This window comes from Pristiophorus japonicus, chromosome 11 (genome assembly GCF_044704955.1).
Source record: "Pristiophorus japonicus isolate sPriJap1 chromosome 11, sPriJap1.hap1, whole genome shotgun sequence".
Taxonomy (NCBI): Eukaryota; Metazoa; Chordata; class Chondrichthyes; family Pristiophoridae; genus Pristiophorus; species Pristiophorus japonicus.
The window spans coordinates 120,956,755-120,973,850 of NC_091987.1; the positions used below are offsets into that span (position 1 = coordinate 120,956,755).

Here is a 17,096-nt window from a genome sequence, read left to right on the forward strand (position 1 = left end):
GTTGTTTGACAGCTTATAGTCTTTAATAAACATAATGGGCCCAAGTTTCCACATAATTTGCGCCTGATTTTTAGGAGCAACTGGTGGAGAACGGATTATCATAGAAATCGCAATTCTCCACATTTTTTTTTCTGCAGTTCTAGTCAGGTAGAACAGTTCCACTTTGGAACAGAATTTTTTCTTCAAAAGGGGGCGTGTCCGGCCACTGATGCCCGATTTCAAAGTTTCCACAGTGAAAACGTACTCCAAACTAACTTAAAATGGAGCAAGTGAAGATTTTTGTAGAACTGAAAAAACTTGTTCTACATATTAAAAAATCAGGCGCAGGTTACAAATTAGGCGACCAGAACGAGGTGGGGGGAAGGGAAGTCATTAAATTCTACAATAAATCCTTATTTATACTTCTACAAATATTATACAAATAAATCCAACCTGAATAAACATTTATAAGCAAAGAAAAGATTAAATAAACCATCTTCCTACCTGTGTGAAAGTGCTTCAGGCACGGAGAATGCTGCAGTCAGCCTGAGGCGCCCGTTCTTCCCGCCGCGGGGGGGGGGGGGAGGAGGCGCCCGTTCTTTCCCACGGGGGGGGGGGGAGAGGGGAGGAGGCGCCCGTTCTTTCCCGCCGGGGGGAGGGGGGGGAAGGAGGAGGCGCCCGTTCTTCCCGCGGGGGAGGGAGGAGGCGCTCGTTCTTCCCACGGGGGGGGGGGGAGGGAGGAGGAGACAGTGAGAAGGCTGCAAGTGCTGATGTGCTGATGGCAATGTGCTTTTATTAAAAAATTTTCAAAAATTAAACAGCTACAAAGAACTACAAAAATGGCCGAGTGCCAATGTTTCCTTCACACTGAGCGTGCGCGAACGCTCCAACGCGCACGTGCAGCGTTGCCGGCAGGAAAAAAACTAATTTGAATAGTACCCGCCCCCTCCCACTTACAAAATCGGCGCCAGTATAGGCTCCACCCCCCTGGGCGCTGTGCCAGGCAGACAAGGAGCTGCAGAACGCTCCAGAATTGCGAGTTTTTTTTTCCGGCGCCGTTTTAGGCGCGAAAAACGGGCGCCCAGCTCGGAGGTGCGCCCGTTTTTTATCGTGTGGAAACTTGGGCCCAATATTCCATAAACAAACAAAAATTACCTCATAAAATGCTCAAAAGTTCGTAAGTTACATAGTTTCCAAGTTCTTTGTGTGTGTGTCATCATCATAGGCAGTCCCTCGGAATCGAGAAAGACTTGCTTCCACTCTAAAAATGAATCCTTAGGTGGCTGAACAGTTCAATATGAGAACCACAGTCCCTGTCACAGGTGGGACAGATAGTCGTTGAGGGAAAGGGTGGGTAGGACTGGTTTGCCGCAAGCTTTTTCTGCTGCCTGCACTTGATTTCTGCATGCTCTCGGCGATGAGACTCGAGGTGCTTAGCGCTCTCCCGCATGCACTTCCTCCAGTTAGGGCGGTCTTTGGCCAGGGACTATCAAGTGTCGGTCAGTGACTCCCAGGTGTGTGTGTGTGTACAGAGAGAGAGAGAGAGAGACTTAAGCCTTTAAAATATTTCAGGAGAGATCTTCAACTGAATTTTCAACAACAATAAACAGGTGTGTGACTGAAACATATTCATTCTCAATAATCAATCTCTGTTTCTTTTCTATCTGCCAACAAAGAATGCACATCCCGCGCTGTTGATCATAGACCTGAGCAGTTCACAATAGAAAACAACATTGGCTAATAAATTTAAATAAATGGCAGACTTGCCTGAAATAAAGGTTTGAGAATCCAATCTTTTGGGGAAAAAGCAAAGCAACTTTCCATCGTCATAAGATGAGGGGATGTGCACACCTACTCTCCAACTCTAGCTGAAGCACAAGATTGAATGCTGAATATCCTAAAACTGCTCAGAATGCACAGCTGACATTGAAAGCTCTCTCCAGAGGTAGAAATATCCAATTCAAGCCCAGGCCTTTGAGATAGGCTAAAGATTTGAAGTAAAAAGAACTTTTAACAAAAATATTAGAAAATATAAAAGAGAGAGGGATAAAAAGGGAGGAGGGGGGTGGTCACGGTATTGATTAAAGAAACTATTACAGTGGTGAGGAGGGATGATATGTTGGAGGGATCCCAAACGAGGCCATATGGGTCGAACAGAAAAACAAAAAAGGGCAATCATACTGCTGGGCGTGTACTATAGACCCCTAAACAGTGAGAGGGAGATAGAAGAGCAAATTTCTGAGAAGTGCAAAAACTATATGGCAGTAATAGTAAGTGATTTCAACTATCCTAATATTAACTGGGATAGAATTAGTGTGAAGGGTATAGAGGGTGCAGAATTCATAAAATGTATTCCAAGAGAACTTTTTTAGCAAGCCGGGAGGGGCGCTACTGGATTTAGTTTTCGGGAATCAAGCTGGGCAGGTGGAAGGGGTATCAGTAGGAGAGCATTTAGGTGCTAGTGACCATAATTCAGTTAGATTTAAGGTAGTTATGGAAAAAGACAAGGATAGATCAGGACTAAAAGTTCTAAATTGGGGAAAAGCCAACTTTGCTAAGCTGAGAGATGATTTAGCCAGTGACTGGAAACAGCTATCAGTGTCAGAGCAGTGGGAGGCATTCAAGGAGGAGATCTGCAAGGTTCAGGCCAAATATCTGCCCGTTAAGTAAAAGGGTGGGACTAACAAATCTAGAGCCCCCTGGATGTCTAGGGACATGCAGGGTAGGATAAAGAAAAAAAAGGGAAGCTTATGACAGATACCGAGGGTTAAATATTGCAGAATCTCTAGAGGAGAAAAGAAAGTCCGGGATGAAATTAAAAGGGATATTAAGAAAGCAAAAAAAGAGCATGAAAAAATCTTGGCAAGTAAAATCAAGGAAAACCTAAAGATGTTTTATAAATATATTAAGAGCAAGAGAATAACTACAGAAGGGGTAGGGCCTATTAGAGGCCATGAGGGTAATCTATGTGTGGAGGCGGAAGATGTGAGTATGGTTCTTAAAGAATACTTTGCATCTGTTTTCATGAGAGTGGCGATGCAGACACTGCTATCGAGGAGGAGGAGTGTGTAATATTCGATGAAATAAATATAGTGAGAGAGGAGGTATTAAGGGGTTTAGCAGCTTTGAAAGTGGATAAGTCCCCAGGCCCGAATGAAATGTATCCCAGGCTGTTAAGCGAAGCAAAAGAGGAAATAGCAGAGGCTTTGACCAGTATTTTCCAATCCTCTCTGGCATCAAGTGTGGTGTTGGGGAACTGCTAATGTGGTACCTACCTTTGTTTAAGAAGGGAGAAAGAGATAGACCGAGTTATTACAGAAAAGTCAGCCTAACCTCAGTAGTGGGAAAATTATTGGGAAAAATCCTGAAGCACAGGATAAATCTACATTTAGAAATACACGGATTAATCAGGAAACAAGATTTGTTAAGGGAAGGTCTTGTCTGACTAACTTGGTTGTGTTTTTCGAGGAGGTAACCAGCAGGGTCGATGAGGGCAGTGCGCATAATGAAGTGTGTATGGATTTTAGCAGAGCTTTTGATAAGGTCCTACATGGCATACTGGTCACGAAAGTAAAAGCCCATGGTATCTAGGGCAAAGTTGCAAGTTGGATCCAAAATTGGCTCAGAGGCAGAAAGCAAAGGGTAATGGTTGATGGGTGTTTTTGTGACTGGAAGGATGTTTCTAGTAGGGCTCTGCAGGGCCCAGCACTGGGTCCCTTGCTTTTTGTGGTATAGATCAATGATCTAGACTTGAATATAGGAGGTATGATTAAAAAGTTTGCAGATGATACAAAAATAGGCTGTGTGGTTGATAATGAAGAAGAAAGCTGCGGACTGCGGGAAGATATCAATCAACTGTCAGGTGGGCAGAGCAGTGGCAAATGGAATTTAATCCGGAGATGTGTGAGGTAATGCATTTGGAGAGGGCTAACAAGGAAAGAGAATACACGTTAAATGGTAGGACACTGAAGTGTAGAGGAACAAAGGGACCTGGGAGTGCATGTCCACAGATCCCTGAAGATCATAGGCCAGGTAGATAAGGGTGGTTAAGAAGGCATACGGAATGCTTGCCTTTTTTGGCCGAGGCATAGAATCTAAGAGCGGGGGTGTTCTGCTTGAATTGTATAAAACACTGGTTAGGCCACAGCTGGAGTACTGCGTACAGTTCTGGTCACCGCATTACAAGAAGAACGTGATTGCACTGGAGAGGGTACAGAGAAGATTTACGAGGATGTTGCCGGAAGTGCAGAATCTTAGCTATGAGGACAGATTGGATAGGCTGGGTTTGTTTTCCTTGGAACAGAGGAGGCTGAGGGGAGACCTCATTGAGGTGTATAAAATTATGAAGAACCTAGATATAGTGGATAGAAAGGGCCTATTTCCCTTAGCAGAGGGGGCAACAATCAATGGGCATAAATTTAAAGTATTGGTAGAAGATATAGAGGGAATTTGAGGGGAAATTTCTTCATGCAGAGGGTTGTGGGGGTCTGGAACTCACTGCCTGAAAGGGTGGTGGAGGCAAAAACCCTCACCGCATTTAAAAAGTACTTGGATGTGCACCTGAAGTGCCATACCCTGCAGGGTTACGGACCCAGAACTGGAAAGTGGGCTTAGGCTGGATAGCCTCTTGCTGGCCGGCACGGACACGATGGGCAGAAATGGCCTCCTTCTGTGCTGTGAACCTCTATGATTCTAAGATAATTGAATGGATAAATTTAATCATGTTTTGTGAAATATGTCATTTTTGTTTTGTTTAAAACTATATTTTGGACATTACAAATTATAGTTACTGAGAGAAAAAACATAGCTAATAAAAGCTCTTTGTTAGAACTTGCTAATTAAGCAAAAATTGGAGGGGTGTTACAATTGACTACACTACCTCTGGGATAAAGAGGAGAAAAAACAGCCAGTGTTTCCCTTCCTGATCAATAATCCCTGATGGCAAGTGATCAAAGCTGACTGTGATGCCCCCACAGTGATATAGCCTGTCAATATTCACTATCCAGCCCCTCAAAAAAGAAAGACTTACATTTATATAGCGCCTTTCACGGCCACCGGATGTCTCCAAAGCACTTTGCAGCCAATGAAATACTTGGGAGTGTAGTCACCGTTATGATGTGGGAAATGTGGCAGCCAATTTGCGCATAGCAAGCTCCCACAAACAGCAATGTGATAATGACCAGATAAACTGTTTTTGTTACGGGAACCCACAACCTTCTGAGTCAGAGGCAAGTGTGTTGTCCACTGAGCCACAGCTGACAGAGAAAAGAAGGGCACTAAGGCTAGGTACTCGAGGGCATCTGGCACCAGTATAACCATCACTGTATTCAGGAGAAGTAGGGAAACAAAAACAAAAAGAATCACTGCTGGATTAAAGACCGGGGTATATTTATCAATCATCAAAGTTCACGTACAAATACTTAATGCACTTGAAGTACATTCCTCTGTGCGCTATTTTTATGCAGGCATTAACAGTTTTAATTTAAATTGGTTCACACCAGACTAAAAATAGCAGATAGAGGAATGTGGTGTGAGCATATTAAGCTTTCCAATGTCAATTGGAAAATATACCCCTGCATCTCTCTTGATGAGAGTTCAGGATGCTCACATATCTGGGTTCAGTAACCTTCCTGAGTCAGTTTCTCGGATCATGGGTAAATCTTCTGCTGATTCAAAGCATAGGTGTTTGGGGAAAAACATTTTTTTTCTACAGTCTGGGCTGTGCACGTTGCCATAACCACAATCAGTGTTACTCTGCAACTAAGATAATAGGAGGTACAGTACAAGTAGGGCATGTCAGTTCATGCAAGTTCACCCCCATTCCCTACAAGATAGAATGCATCACTACTGTGCAATGCTGTATCCAACAGCCCAATCACAAACTGATAAAACTTTTCCAACTGAGCAGCAGTCTTGTGTTCTAATAAATGACCTAGTCAGAAGATGTGTGGTTAGCTACTCGTGCTGTTGAGCCCTCCGGCTTTATTAGCCTCAAATGTTCAGTACACCAGGCCAACGACTGACTGAAGCAAATTTGAATGGATTCATAAAATCTACTAAATTATCGCTAACACGTGCATTGGTTGAGGCGAACAGCGTAAATGCATTTAAGGGAAAACTAGATAAGTACATGAGGGAGAAAGGAATAGAAGTATATGTTGATATGTTGAGATGAAGCAAGGTGGGAGGGGGCTCGTGTGGAGCATAAACTTCATCCGACTAGCCTGTTTCTGTGCTGTAAAGAAATTATGTAATTCTATGAGCGACACAGAATGATACACCACACAAATAGTGCAAAAGATCATATTCTTTCAGTCTTTACTCTCATCAATGCATTATTTAATATAGTAGCTTTTATCAGTGTGTGATTGTATTTATGCTATTCTCAATGTATTATTTCACAGTGGTTGAGTTATAAATGAATTGATTCACTGAGCTTTTAGTGGTTATGTAGTAAATAAGAAATCTGAGCCAACCTAAAATAAGTGTATTTTAGGTTTGACTTAGTTCTGCTTGGAAACAATTCCTGAGTCAGATCAGTAGTTATCCTTGTGGTTTGATCTTTATTTCCACAATTTAAATCTGCTTGTGAATCCAATATTTGTAACCCACACAATTGTTGTTAGAGTTCTTAGGCAAACAATTCCCTCATCATGATCTTACTGAGGTCGGGAAAGACTGGAAGGCCTGCATCTCAGCGATCAACAGCATGATCAGCATTACAAGGAGAAGAGCTGTAAGTTCCTCACTACGGTGTTAATATTGAACAAATTCTATAAGAAAATAAATAATGAGAAAAGACCAATTTGCTCAGCTAGCCTTTTCCTCTATAATTTAAACCACTGTATCAGTCAACAGTGGAAATAACTTGATAACACTTCAGCGACAAAACCAGAAGGGTTTATTATTTATCCAGTGTAAGTGCTTTGAAGTACCACCCAGTGTGGTACTAACCAAGCAAATTGGGAAATTTCCAGATTCAATCCCAGGCCTCAGCCAGTGTAGTTACAGAACAGTAGAGTTGGTGTCCCACGTTAGGGAACGTAAAAGCAGCCTTGTATCCTGATTCTGATTGCTATCTACCGATCCATGGTAGAACGTGCACATGTCTAAATATAAAATTCTGACAGCATAGGGCTTGACTGTGATCCATCAATGATCAGAACTCTCAACCACTTTTGTTATATAAATGCAGTTCAGTCATAATCCTTATCTCTGTATTTCATATTACCACCAAGCTTCAATGCAGCAAGTGCTTTCCTCTACCCCACTGCATGCTAGTAATCTGCTGCACTATAGGAACACAGGAACCAGAGTAAGCCATGCAGCCCCTCGAGCCTGTTCTGCTGTTCAATTAGATAATGACTGATCTGTATCTTAACTCTATCTACCCGCCTTACTTCCATAACCATTAATATCTTTACCTAACAAAAATCTATCTATCTCAGTCTTGAAATTTTCAATTGAAACCCAGCCTCAACAGCTTTTTTTGCAGAGAGAGTTCCAGATTTCCACTACCTTCTGTGTGAAAAAGTTCTTCCTGACATCACCCTTGAATGGCCGAGCTCTAATTTTAAGGTTATGCCCCCACCCCCCCACACCCCTTCTTCTGGACTCCCCCACCAGAGCAAATAATGTTTTGCTATTTACCCTATCAATTCCTTTAATCATCTTAAACACCTCAATCTCCTATGGGGCAAAATAACACAGCAGTAATATGTTTGGTGCAAAATAATCTTCAGTGCTGATCTCTCCACTCGACAGCAGTAAGCTGTCACTTGTAAATAAAACAAGACTGTTGACCTCTATCATCACACAGCTGATGAGACATTTCATAACACTAGATTCCTTCTTCTGATTGGTTAGTCATGCCCCTGTTTAATTTTGATACAAGTGAGTTGAAAATACCAAACTTGCAAACATTTCAGCTTTGGTTTCTCACAAATGGAGATGTTATAGTTGTTGGTAAAAAAAAAATTCAGAACCTTGGTTATGAGTCTCAGCACTGATGCTTTAGGGCTGCCTTGATGGCATTTTTGGTAAGTGTGGAATTGAGCCATACTACAGATCAAGAAGTTCACGAGTTCTATCCCTGGTTTGTGCTGAGTTAGCCAATCTCAGTCAGAGCAGTTGTTGGGGATTTACAATTGGCTGCAGTCCTCCTGGCACAGGTAGTGAAGGGGGTTCCTACCCCTGAACTCTAGTAATGACTTTCATTGGAACGTGCAACTGTGCAAATGTCAGGCGAGGATGTGATCAGGCTTGGCAGTGGTGCCCTCCATAGTCGAATAACCATCCACCCCTCACTGTCTAGGCTTAAGTGTGAAGTTAGTGTTTTGGTGAGGGAGCTACTTGCACCAGTGGATTTATCACAGGATGAGTCACTACCTTTAGGGAGAATATTAAGGAGAAAAAAAACCTGCCTAGAAAATGTCAGAGTGTAGCAGAGTTATGGCATCAAGTGAAACAATCCATTGATAGCCAGGGAGGAGGATTTCAGAATAAATTTCAGAGTAACAGCAAAAAGTTGGACTGTTAACTAACTGAGTTCTTATAGGAACATTAAAAGTTTGTTATCTGTAGCATTCAGGTTACTCCAGAGCCCAAATAGCCCAAAGGCAGGTAACTTGTACAATTCTAAGAAACTCAGAAACAACGAGCACCTAGAAATTATTGGTGATACCAGCAGACAAATGCATAATCCCTTTCTTTATTGTTACCAAGATATGGATGATGCTGAGAAGACCACATTTATTGCCCATCCCTAGTTGCCCTGCGTAACACATATAAGTCACATACTATAGGCCCCTATTTTCCACTTGCTGCATTTTTGGCAACCGCGCATGTTAACGTATGATTTTTTTTTTGTGCACGTTTGCGCCAGAAAAAAAATCGGGACTCTCGCCAAACAAATATTTGAATTTGGTGCCGCGCTCTCTGAAGCTCTCTGGGGGTCGGAGCTTCAAGTCTGCACTAAAAACTTTCTGGGCATGCATGAAAAAAGAAACTTCCTGGTCTGGATCAGACATATTTAAAGAGCCCTTTTGTGATCGGATTGTCTTTCCTTTTGTGATCGAATCGTGCTGGCTGGATCTTTCTGCAATTTTGAGCATTAAAACCTGCAAAACATGGCTGAGAGTGAAGTGGAAGAGGAATTCGAAGGAGAAGGAAGGGCCGTTTGATTTCTCCCACACGAAGTGGTAGCCATCATTGAGAGGAAATGGGATCTGCTAGCAACGCGGGGTGTGGGGGGGGCGTGGGGTGGGGGGGGGGGTGGGGGTTGGGTGGGGTGGGGGGGGTTGGGTGGGGTGTGGGGAGGGGGGGGGAGCGAAAAAAGTAAAACCTGCTATAATGGCTCAACGTTGGTACAATGCAGTAGCCATCACCCGGAGAATTGGCGGGCAGCTGAAAAAGAAGTGGCAGGACCTAGGACAATTAGTTAAAGTAAGTATGCACAGAATTATATTTATAAATGTGTGTGTGTGTGGCCACCACACAAAAAGACCCTCTCTTTAAAAAGTTCTATTTTCATCTTTCATCTTTGCAGTTGAAGAATGCAAAGATCAGGAACCACAGGAATCATACTGGTGGAGGTCCACCAAGTAAGCTGCAATTGAGCCAGCTGGAACAGAGGATCTCTGATCTGATTACAGCTCACCGGAGAAGATCTACCACCAATGTGAACGCTGGGCCCAGGTCAAAGGGACTGGGTAAGCTCTGAAATTTGCACTGTGGGTTGGCTAAATACTGTGTGGGTTAGCTAGGCTTTAATGTATGTTTTTTATATGTTTTACAGCAGCTGCGTGTCAGGAAGAGGCAGAAGGTGATCCAGAAGGACAAGCAGAAGTGGCACCCGAATGACATCCACAAGACAGTCCAGAATTGTTTCCTGATTTTGAGCAGAATGATCTTGATGAAGGCCAGCATGCAGATCCCCCCACTGATCAGATGGTCATATTGGACCTGCAGTCGGTGGCGCCCATGGATCAGGATATGTGTCCCAGTGTAGTCCAGCAACGCACACCTGTGAGAGGGATGTCCAATAGGGTCAAGGAGCAAGGCACAGGTGGGAGACAGCGAAGGAGGATGGAAAGGATAGCTGAACCACAAGCGCAGGTAGTCATGGTACAGCTCATCGGGATGAGTGAGGAGAGTATGCAGCTAATCAGGTCGATCCTGCACACCATGGGTGAGGTGAGGGTAGAAATTGCGGGACTGTCAGGAGAAGTAGCAACATTGTCTGGAGGAATAGGACCACCACTAGCGGGGCAGATTAGGGAGGGAATGGTGGATGCACTTTATGCACTGTTGGGACTGATGGGGAAATTGTCTGACGCATGTGATGGAAATTTGCAGGTAGCTGCTGCAATAAGGGAACACACCCAGGTTGTCATTCAACACCACCAATTGGCAGCTACTCAGATTATCCCCAAACCACCCTCGGGGACTCTGCCGCAGGATGATCCACAGCTTGAAAAAGAAGACAAAGACGAACCCGGGCCTTCCAGAAAGGTGTCTACTAGATCTGCCCTTGTCCAACCCTACCAACGAAAAACCAAAAAATATAACCTTGGGCTCACCGCGGGGGCCGAGGAAGTCTGCTGCGCCAACAGACAGAGCTAAGGGTAGAGACACCAGGGCGGGTAGATGGGGCACTACGCGGTAGTGGTCATTGAATAAGCGGGAGGAGAGATATTTGTATCATGCTGTTACATGTTTTGTTAATAGAAAAGTTTGATACAATAAAGTGTTGTTAATTGAAAATGTTAAAGTTTGTGAGAAGTTTAAAGTTTGATGCATGTTAATTGAAAATTTTAAAGTTTGATATTTCTTCATTGAAAAGTAATGTTTTATTCAAGTTAAGTACAAATGTTTAATAAAACTATTCTTTTAATTTAACCAGAATCAGTTGCATATTTTGTGAATTTAACGAACAGTATATATTAGACCAACATAAACCAACACGAAATTATTAAAAAGTGCAAACGGCTGTAAACAGTCAACCTGGTGCGACACTATAAGCAAATGTGTCGCCATTTAGCCTTCAGGCAGAAAAACGTTCACGGATTAGCCACTGACGCATCTCTAGCAATGGCTAGAGGTTCCCTTGGTCGCCCCACCCTCCTCCGCCATCGTCCTGTGGCTTGAGGTGGTTCCTCCTCCTGCTACCGATCCTCCTCCTTGTCGTCAGCCTCCTCCGAAACCTCATCCCTCCCCCTCTCCTCAGGAGGATTTTCAATGTCCAGTACCTGTCCCCTTATGATGGCCAAGTTTTGCAACATGCAGCATACGACAGTGAACTGACCGACGTGGTGAGGGGAGTATTGTAGGTAGCCTCCAGAGTGATCCAGGCATTGGAAATGCTACTTTAAAATGCCAATTGTCCTCTCTATGATGCTCCGTGTCGTTATGTATGACAAATTGTACTGACGCTCTGTCTCAGTGAGTGGTTTGCTTAGGGGGGTCATAAGCCAGGTGGCGAGCCCCATCCTTTGTCCCCGAGCAACCAGCTCTGCCCTCTGGCAGCTCCTGAAACATTGCAGATATAATGCCCTCGTGTAGGATGAAAGCATTATGGATGCTACCGGGATATTTGGCATCGACTGCCATGATCCGCTGCAGATCGTCACACACCAGCTGCACATTTAGGGAGAGGAACCCTTTCCTGTAAACTTTGGAATCTTGCAAGGGTGCTCTCAAGACAATGTGAGTGCAATCAGTGGCACCCTGTACCCTGGGGAAGCCAGCAATTCTGGAGAGCCCCACAGTCCTCTCTCTTTGCCTGTGTGGTCATAGGGAAAGTGATGAACTGGTCCCTTTTGGCATACAGTGCAGCTGTCACCTGGCGAATGCAGCAATGGGTGGCATGCTGCGAGATTGAGCACACGTCCCCAATTGAAGCTTGAAATGATCCTGTAGCATAGAAGGCAAGTGCCGCTGTTACCTTTACTTCTACAGGTAGGGTATTCCTCCTTCCACTTCTGCCATCTGATTAGTTGGCAGATCTCAGTGATGACCTCCTTTCTGAATCGCAGCCTGCAAACGCAGCCTGCCTCACTCAGTTGCAGATATGAGCGCTTCTCCCTATAGACTCGCTCAGGGTAAGGCCTCCTGCCCATCAATCTGTTGCCCTGATATCGGCGTTGAATTATTCGTCGCCTCTGCATGCCATGCAAGGCCAACACCCTTATCACATCAGGCATGCTAAAAATTGCACCCATTATTATTGTTGTTATGCAGATAAGTACTTAAATCATTGACACCTTTCCTCTCCGTTTTGCTCTGCAAGGCTGGGTGACGCCCTAGATTGGACCACACCCTGATCTGCGCATGCATTTGTTTGCACAGTGATTTTCTTGGGTCACCTGTGACAAATGGTAATTTCTAGCTTGCTGCTGTGCCTGTGCACAAAATGTCCCGTTTCGGATGCTGACCGACCTCGAGGCACGGGTCGAAGGAGTGCGGGCCAGGCAGGATCGGCCGGACACGAGCACAACAACTCGATGCACGGCTTCAAAAGCAACCCGGGCTCAGGTGCATGTGTCCAGCCGAGCTTGCGATCGGGCTCGGCCGGCACTCCTTCGACCCATGCCTGGAACCTGGTTAGCAACGATTGTGTTAGGGTGGACAGTCGCGAATGGGGTGTAAAAGAATCCAGCAAAGTTATTTCAGTTCCCTCCGAAAAAATGATGCATTTGTTTTTTTACATTTTCACTCTTTTTAAAAACTCGGAAATTATTTTCAGAGTACCCTGTCAAAAAAAAAAATCCATGCATTTGTACTTTATTTTGTCTTTTTTCCTGGCCCCTGTCCTTTTGTGCGGCGCGTGATTTCCTTACGTTTAAAGAAGGTTTTTTTTCGGGGCTTTTTGGCTGTGTGCGTCGCGCTGAAAAAAATCGTGGATGGCCAAAATCGCCGAACTGCACAAAGATGACGCTCAAGCCCGTTTTCACTCATGTCTGCGGCAAAAAATTTTCAACTGCCGCACGTGGCCGGCAGCGACCTACAAACATTGGCGAAAGTTGAAAATGGAGAATTTCATGCCAAAAAAAGTTTGGACACCAAAAAAACGCCGCACAATCGTGCCGAAAATAGGGGCCTATATAGGGAAAGATACAATGGTATACATAGGTTGCATATTAAATGGGGCGATGCATTATAGCAAACTACAATGTTTTTTTTTCATTATGACTTTTGAGCTATACGAGTGGTAGAAATAGCAGTAATTATGTTGTCTTTTGTTACCAGAGTACAGTTTCAAACCAGGGAAGTGAATATTTATCTGATGAAAAGGCATCAACAGCAACTGTCTCGCCATCCACCTCTGATTCTGCTGTAAATGGCCAGCTCTGGTGGCTTTATCAGAACTCAACACCACTATCTTCTACTCCGTATCAAAAACCTTATGAGAAATTAGGTAGGAATGACATTCATGACTTTGCATTCCTAGAAAAACAGGAGCATAATTAGCCTGTTTACTCAAAAATGTAAGCTCTTGATACATAATCACAAAATCTCAGGTCTTGTTGTCACTCAGAGTTGCTTGTTTCACTTGAAAATGCTTTGACTGTTCTCAGTTGTGCTGCTGGGTATAGTGAAATGAGGTATTTTTTTCTCTGAATGGTGCCCGCTTGGGCAAATTGACTTGCGCCTTTCCTCCCCGTTAGTTCTTTAGAGTTGCATTGGTGGTGGTCTGATAGATGTTTGAGGTTGACTTCCCACCCAGCTGGAAGAGACTAGACTGTGTTGTCGTCATCAGCATCGACATGAGAAAAAAAAAATCAAAGCAGAGGATCAATAAGGCATAGTTATAATAATAATTACTGAAGAATGCACAAATTAGCTTGTAATGACTGTTTGATTAATGCTTGCAGTGCATTCAATTCACACTTGCATCTTAAACTGCACACTGGTCCTCAGAAGTTCGTACCAACCAGTAAATTCACAGCTCTACACATTGGAGTTAATGGATAACGGGCATATTTCAAATGGGCCACTTAAAATTGGAGTACAATGTACGCGTGATTTACACCAAAACAGTGCTGTTGTGCAACAGATTAATCCTCTGGTTTACTTATTAGTGACTGTGACCAGCTTCGGACATTGTTAAAGTTGTGGATGTAACCATGCCCAATGGAGCATTCAAAAAAACCTTGAATACACAATGGGAGACCGCCTTACCGAGAGGGTAGAAATTACATTTGACGATATTATTGTCCAAAAGCTTAACTTGCTCTCATCGAATTCCTTCCTCTGCTATTTTAGCACTTCTGCGAAAATAAGAGAGACATTTTACCCAAGAGAATTAAGCTTTTAGGCAATAGCATTGTCAAGAATAATTTCTACCCTTTTATCACTAAACATTATACTGATGATGAGAGTAATCTCAGCCCGTGGATATACCACCCACAAGCTCCAACTACCTGGCTCATCAACTCCTGGCAACTTAGTTTCGATTGCTTCTGTTAGAATTTTGTAGGCCTGGTTGTTTGGAAAGGGCTGTTCAACACTGCTCCTTCATTGGTGGATACGTCCTAAATTTGAATGCAAAGATCTATTCGTGTTGGCAGCTTAGGATGCATGAAAAATTAAAGCAAATTTTGCCTACGGTGGGGTACATAAATGGGCCCCAAAAAGAGCAAGTTGGACATTTCTGTTTTAGAATGCCAATGGATACGGGGAAATCCTTGCCTCGCTGGTGCAACCATATTTGAAGCCTCAAACTAGGAAGAGATTTGCTGGATAAGGACACCCATTGGCAGCTCCTGAAACAGGAGTAATAAATGCGATGCTGGAAGGGTTAAAACATATACATGAAAATTCAATACAATTTTATATATTGGCTTTCTTAGATCAGCATCTTGTTCTTAATTTTCCCTTATTTAATCTTTATTGCTTGTTATAACCAAGCCATCGTGCACTCTTCAGGCTGCAGTGAGGCTTAAGAAGTTGCAGATAGCTGTGCTTTTTGGCAGTATTGCCACTTCTGGCACCATGGGGCGAGACAGATTTCATCCTCATGTTATATATTCAGTGGAAAACAGCCTGCAAACAGGCTGGACAAGGGAATTTGGTGAAGAGCTGTGTAGTCAAATAAGTAGATATAATGGAAGCAATGTTCCCCCTACTTTTTGGGGGTGGGTGGGAGGATCCCTTTCACTCACGCGAGAAATTTAACATTAGAAAACCGGCCCCGGGCTGCGCAGGGCTGGCAGAGAGCTGCGCAGCTTAGAGGGAACTTTAACTATAAGACGTGCTGAATACAATCGGTGTGAATTACACAGAAAAACTCATGTTAAAACGTTCAACCTATGAAAGGAGACAAAGCCTTTCTTCAGATACTAAATGTAGTTTTATAGGGAAGCGGTAGGGGTGCTAATGGGTGGAGGCAACTCTCTCAGTCGAAGAGGGGTAGGGTTGACTTCTCTGGCCAGAATATCATTTTCTAATTAGCAATCTTGTTCTGCGAGGCCCCTTGGGGAAGAGTGACCATAATATGGTAGAATTCTTTATTAAGATGGAGAGTGACACAGTTAATCTCAGAAACTAGGGTCCTGAACTTAAGGAAAGGTAACTTTGAGGCGCAAATGATACTTAAAGGGTTGAAGGTGGATAGGCAATAGCAAACCTTTAAAGATCACATGGATGAACTTCAACAATTGTACATCCCTGTCTGGAGTAAAAATAAAACGGGGAAGGTGGCTCAACCATGGGTAACAAGGGAAATTAAGGATAGTGTTAAATCCAAGGAAGAGGCATACAAATTAGCCACAAAAAGCAGCAAACCAGAGGACTGGGAGAAATTTAGAATTCAGCAGAGGAGGACAAAGGGTTTAATTAAGAGGTGGAAAATAGAGTATGAGAGGAAACTTGCCGGAAACATAAAAACTGACTGCAAAAGCTTCTATAGATATGTGAAGAGAAAAAGATTAGTGAAGACAAACGTAGGTCCCTTGCAGTTGGATTCGGGTGAATTTATAATGGGGAACAAAGAAATGGCAGATCAATTGAACAAGTACTTCGGTTCTGTCTTCACAAAGGAAAACACAAATAATCTTCCAGATGTACTAGGGGACAGAGGGTCTAGTGAGAAGGAGGAACTGAAGGATATCCTTATTAGGTGGGAAATTGTGTTCGGGAAATTGATGGGATTGAAGGCCGATAAATCCCCAGGACCCGATAGTCTACATCCTAGAGTACTTAAGGAAGTGGCCCGAGAAATAGTGGATACATTGGTGATAATTTTCCAACAGTGTATCGACTCTGGATCAGTTCCTATGGACTGGAGGGTTGCTAATGTAACACCACTTTTTAAAAAAGGAGGGAGAGAGAAAACGTGTAATTATAGATCGGTTAGTGACATCAGTAGTGGGGAAAATGTTGGAATCAATCATTAAGGATGAAATAGCAGCGCATTTGGAAAGCAGTGATAGGATTGGTCCAAATCAGCATGGATTTATGAAAGGGAAATCATGCATTGACAAATCTAGAATTTTTTGAGGATATAACCAATAGAGTGGACAAGGGAGAACCAGTGGATGCTTTTGACAAGGTCCCACACAAGAGATTGGTGTGCAAAATCAAAGCACATGGTATTGGGGGTAATGTACTGACGTAGATAGAGAACTGGTTGGCAGAGAGTCGGGATAAACGAGTCCTTTTCAGAATGGCAGGCAGTGACTAGTGGAGTGCCGCAGGGCTCAGTGCTGGGACCCCAGCTCTTTACAATATATATTAATGATTTAGATGATGGAATTGAGTGTAATATCTCCAAGTTTGCAGATAACACTAAACTGGGTGGCAGTGTGAGCTGTGAGGAGGACGCTAAGAGGCTGTAGGGTGACTTGGACAGGTTAGGCGAGTGGGCAAATACATGTCAGATGCAGTATAATGTGGATAAATGTGAGGTTATCCACTTTGGGGGCAAAAACACAAAGGCAGAATATTATCTGAATGGCGGCAGATTAGGAAAAGGGGAGGTGCAGCGAGACCTGGGTGTCATGGTTCACAGTCATTGAAAGTTGGCATGCAGGTACAGCAGGCGGTGAAGAAGGCAAATGGTATGTTGGCCTTCATAGCTAGGGGATTTGAGTATAGGAGCAGGGAGGTCTTACTGC

General features: G+C 43.6%; 1 protein-coding gene across 3 annotated transcripts in view; it reads left to right on the top strand.

The window, feature by feature from the left end:
- The window catches only part of LOC139276247 (uncharacterized), a 144,977-nt gene that overhangs the window by 81,306 nt on the left and 46,575 nt on the right, over positions 1-17,096 (top strand). For all 3 annotated transcript variants that reach the window (XM_070893956.1, XM_070893953.1, XM_070893954.1), the window contains 2 exons: positions 6,606-6,715; positions 13,228-13,396. In XM_070893956.1, coding sequence (XP_070750057.1) covers positions 6,606-6,715; positions 13,228-13,396 — 279 coding nt within the window. The remainder of the gene's footprint in view (positions 1-6,605; positions 6,716-13,227; positions 13,397-17,096) is intronic.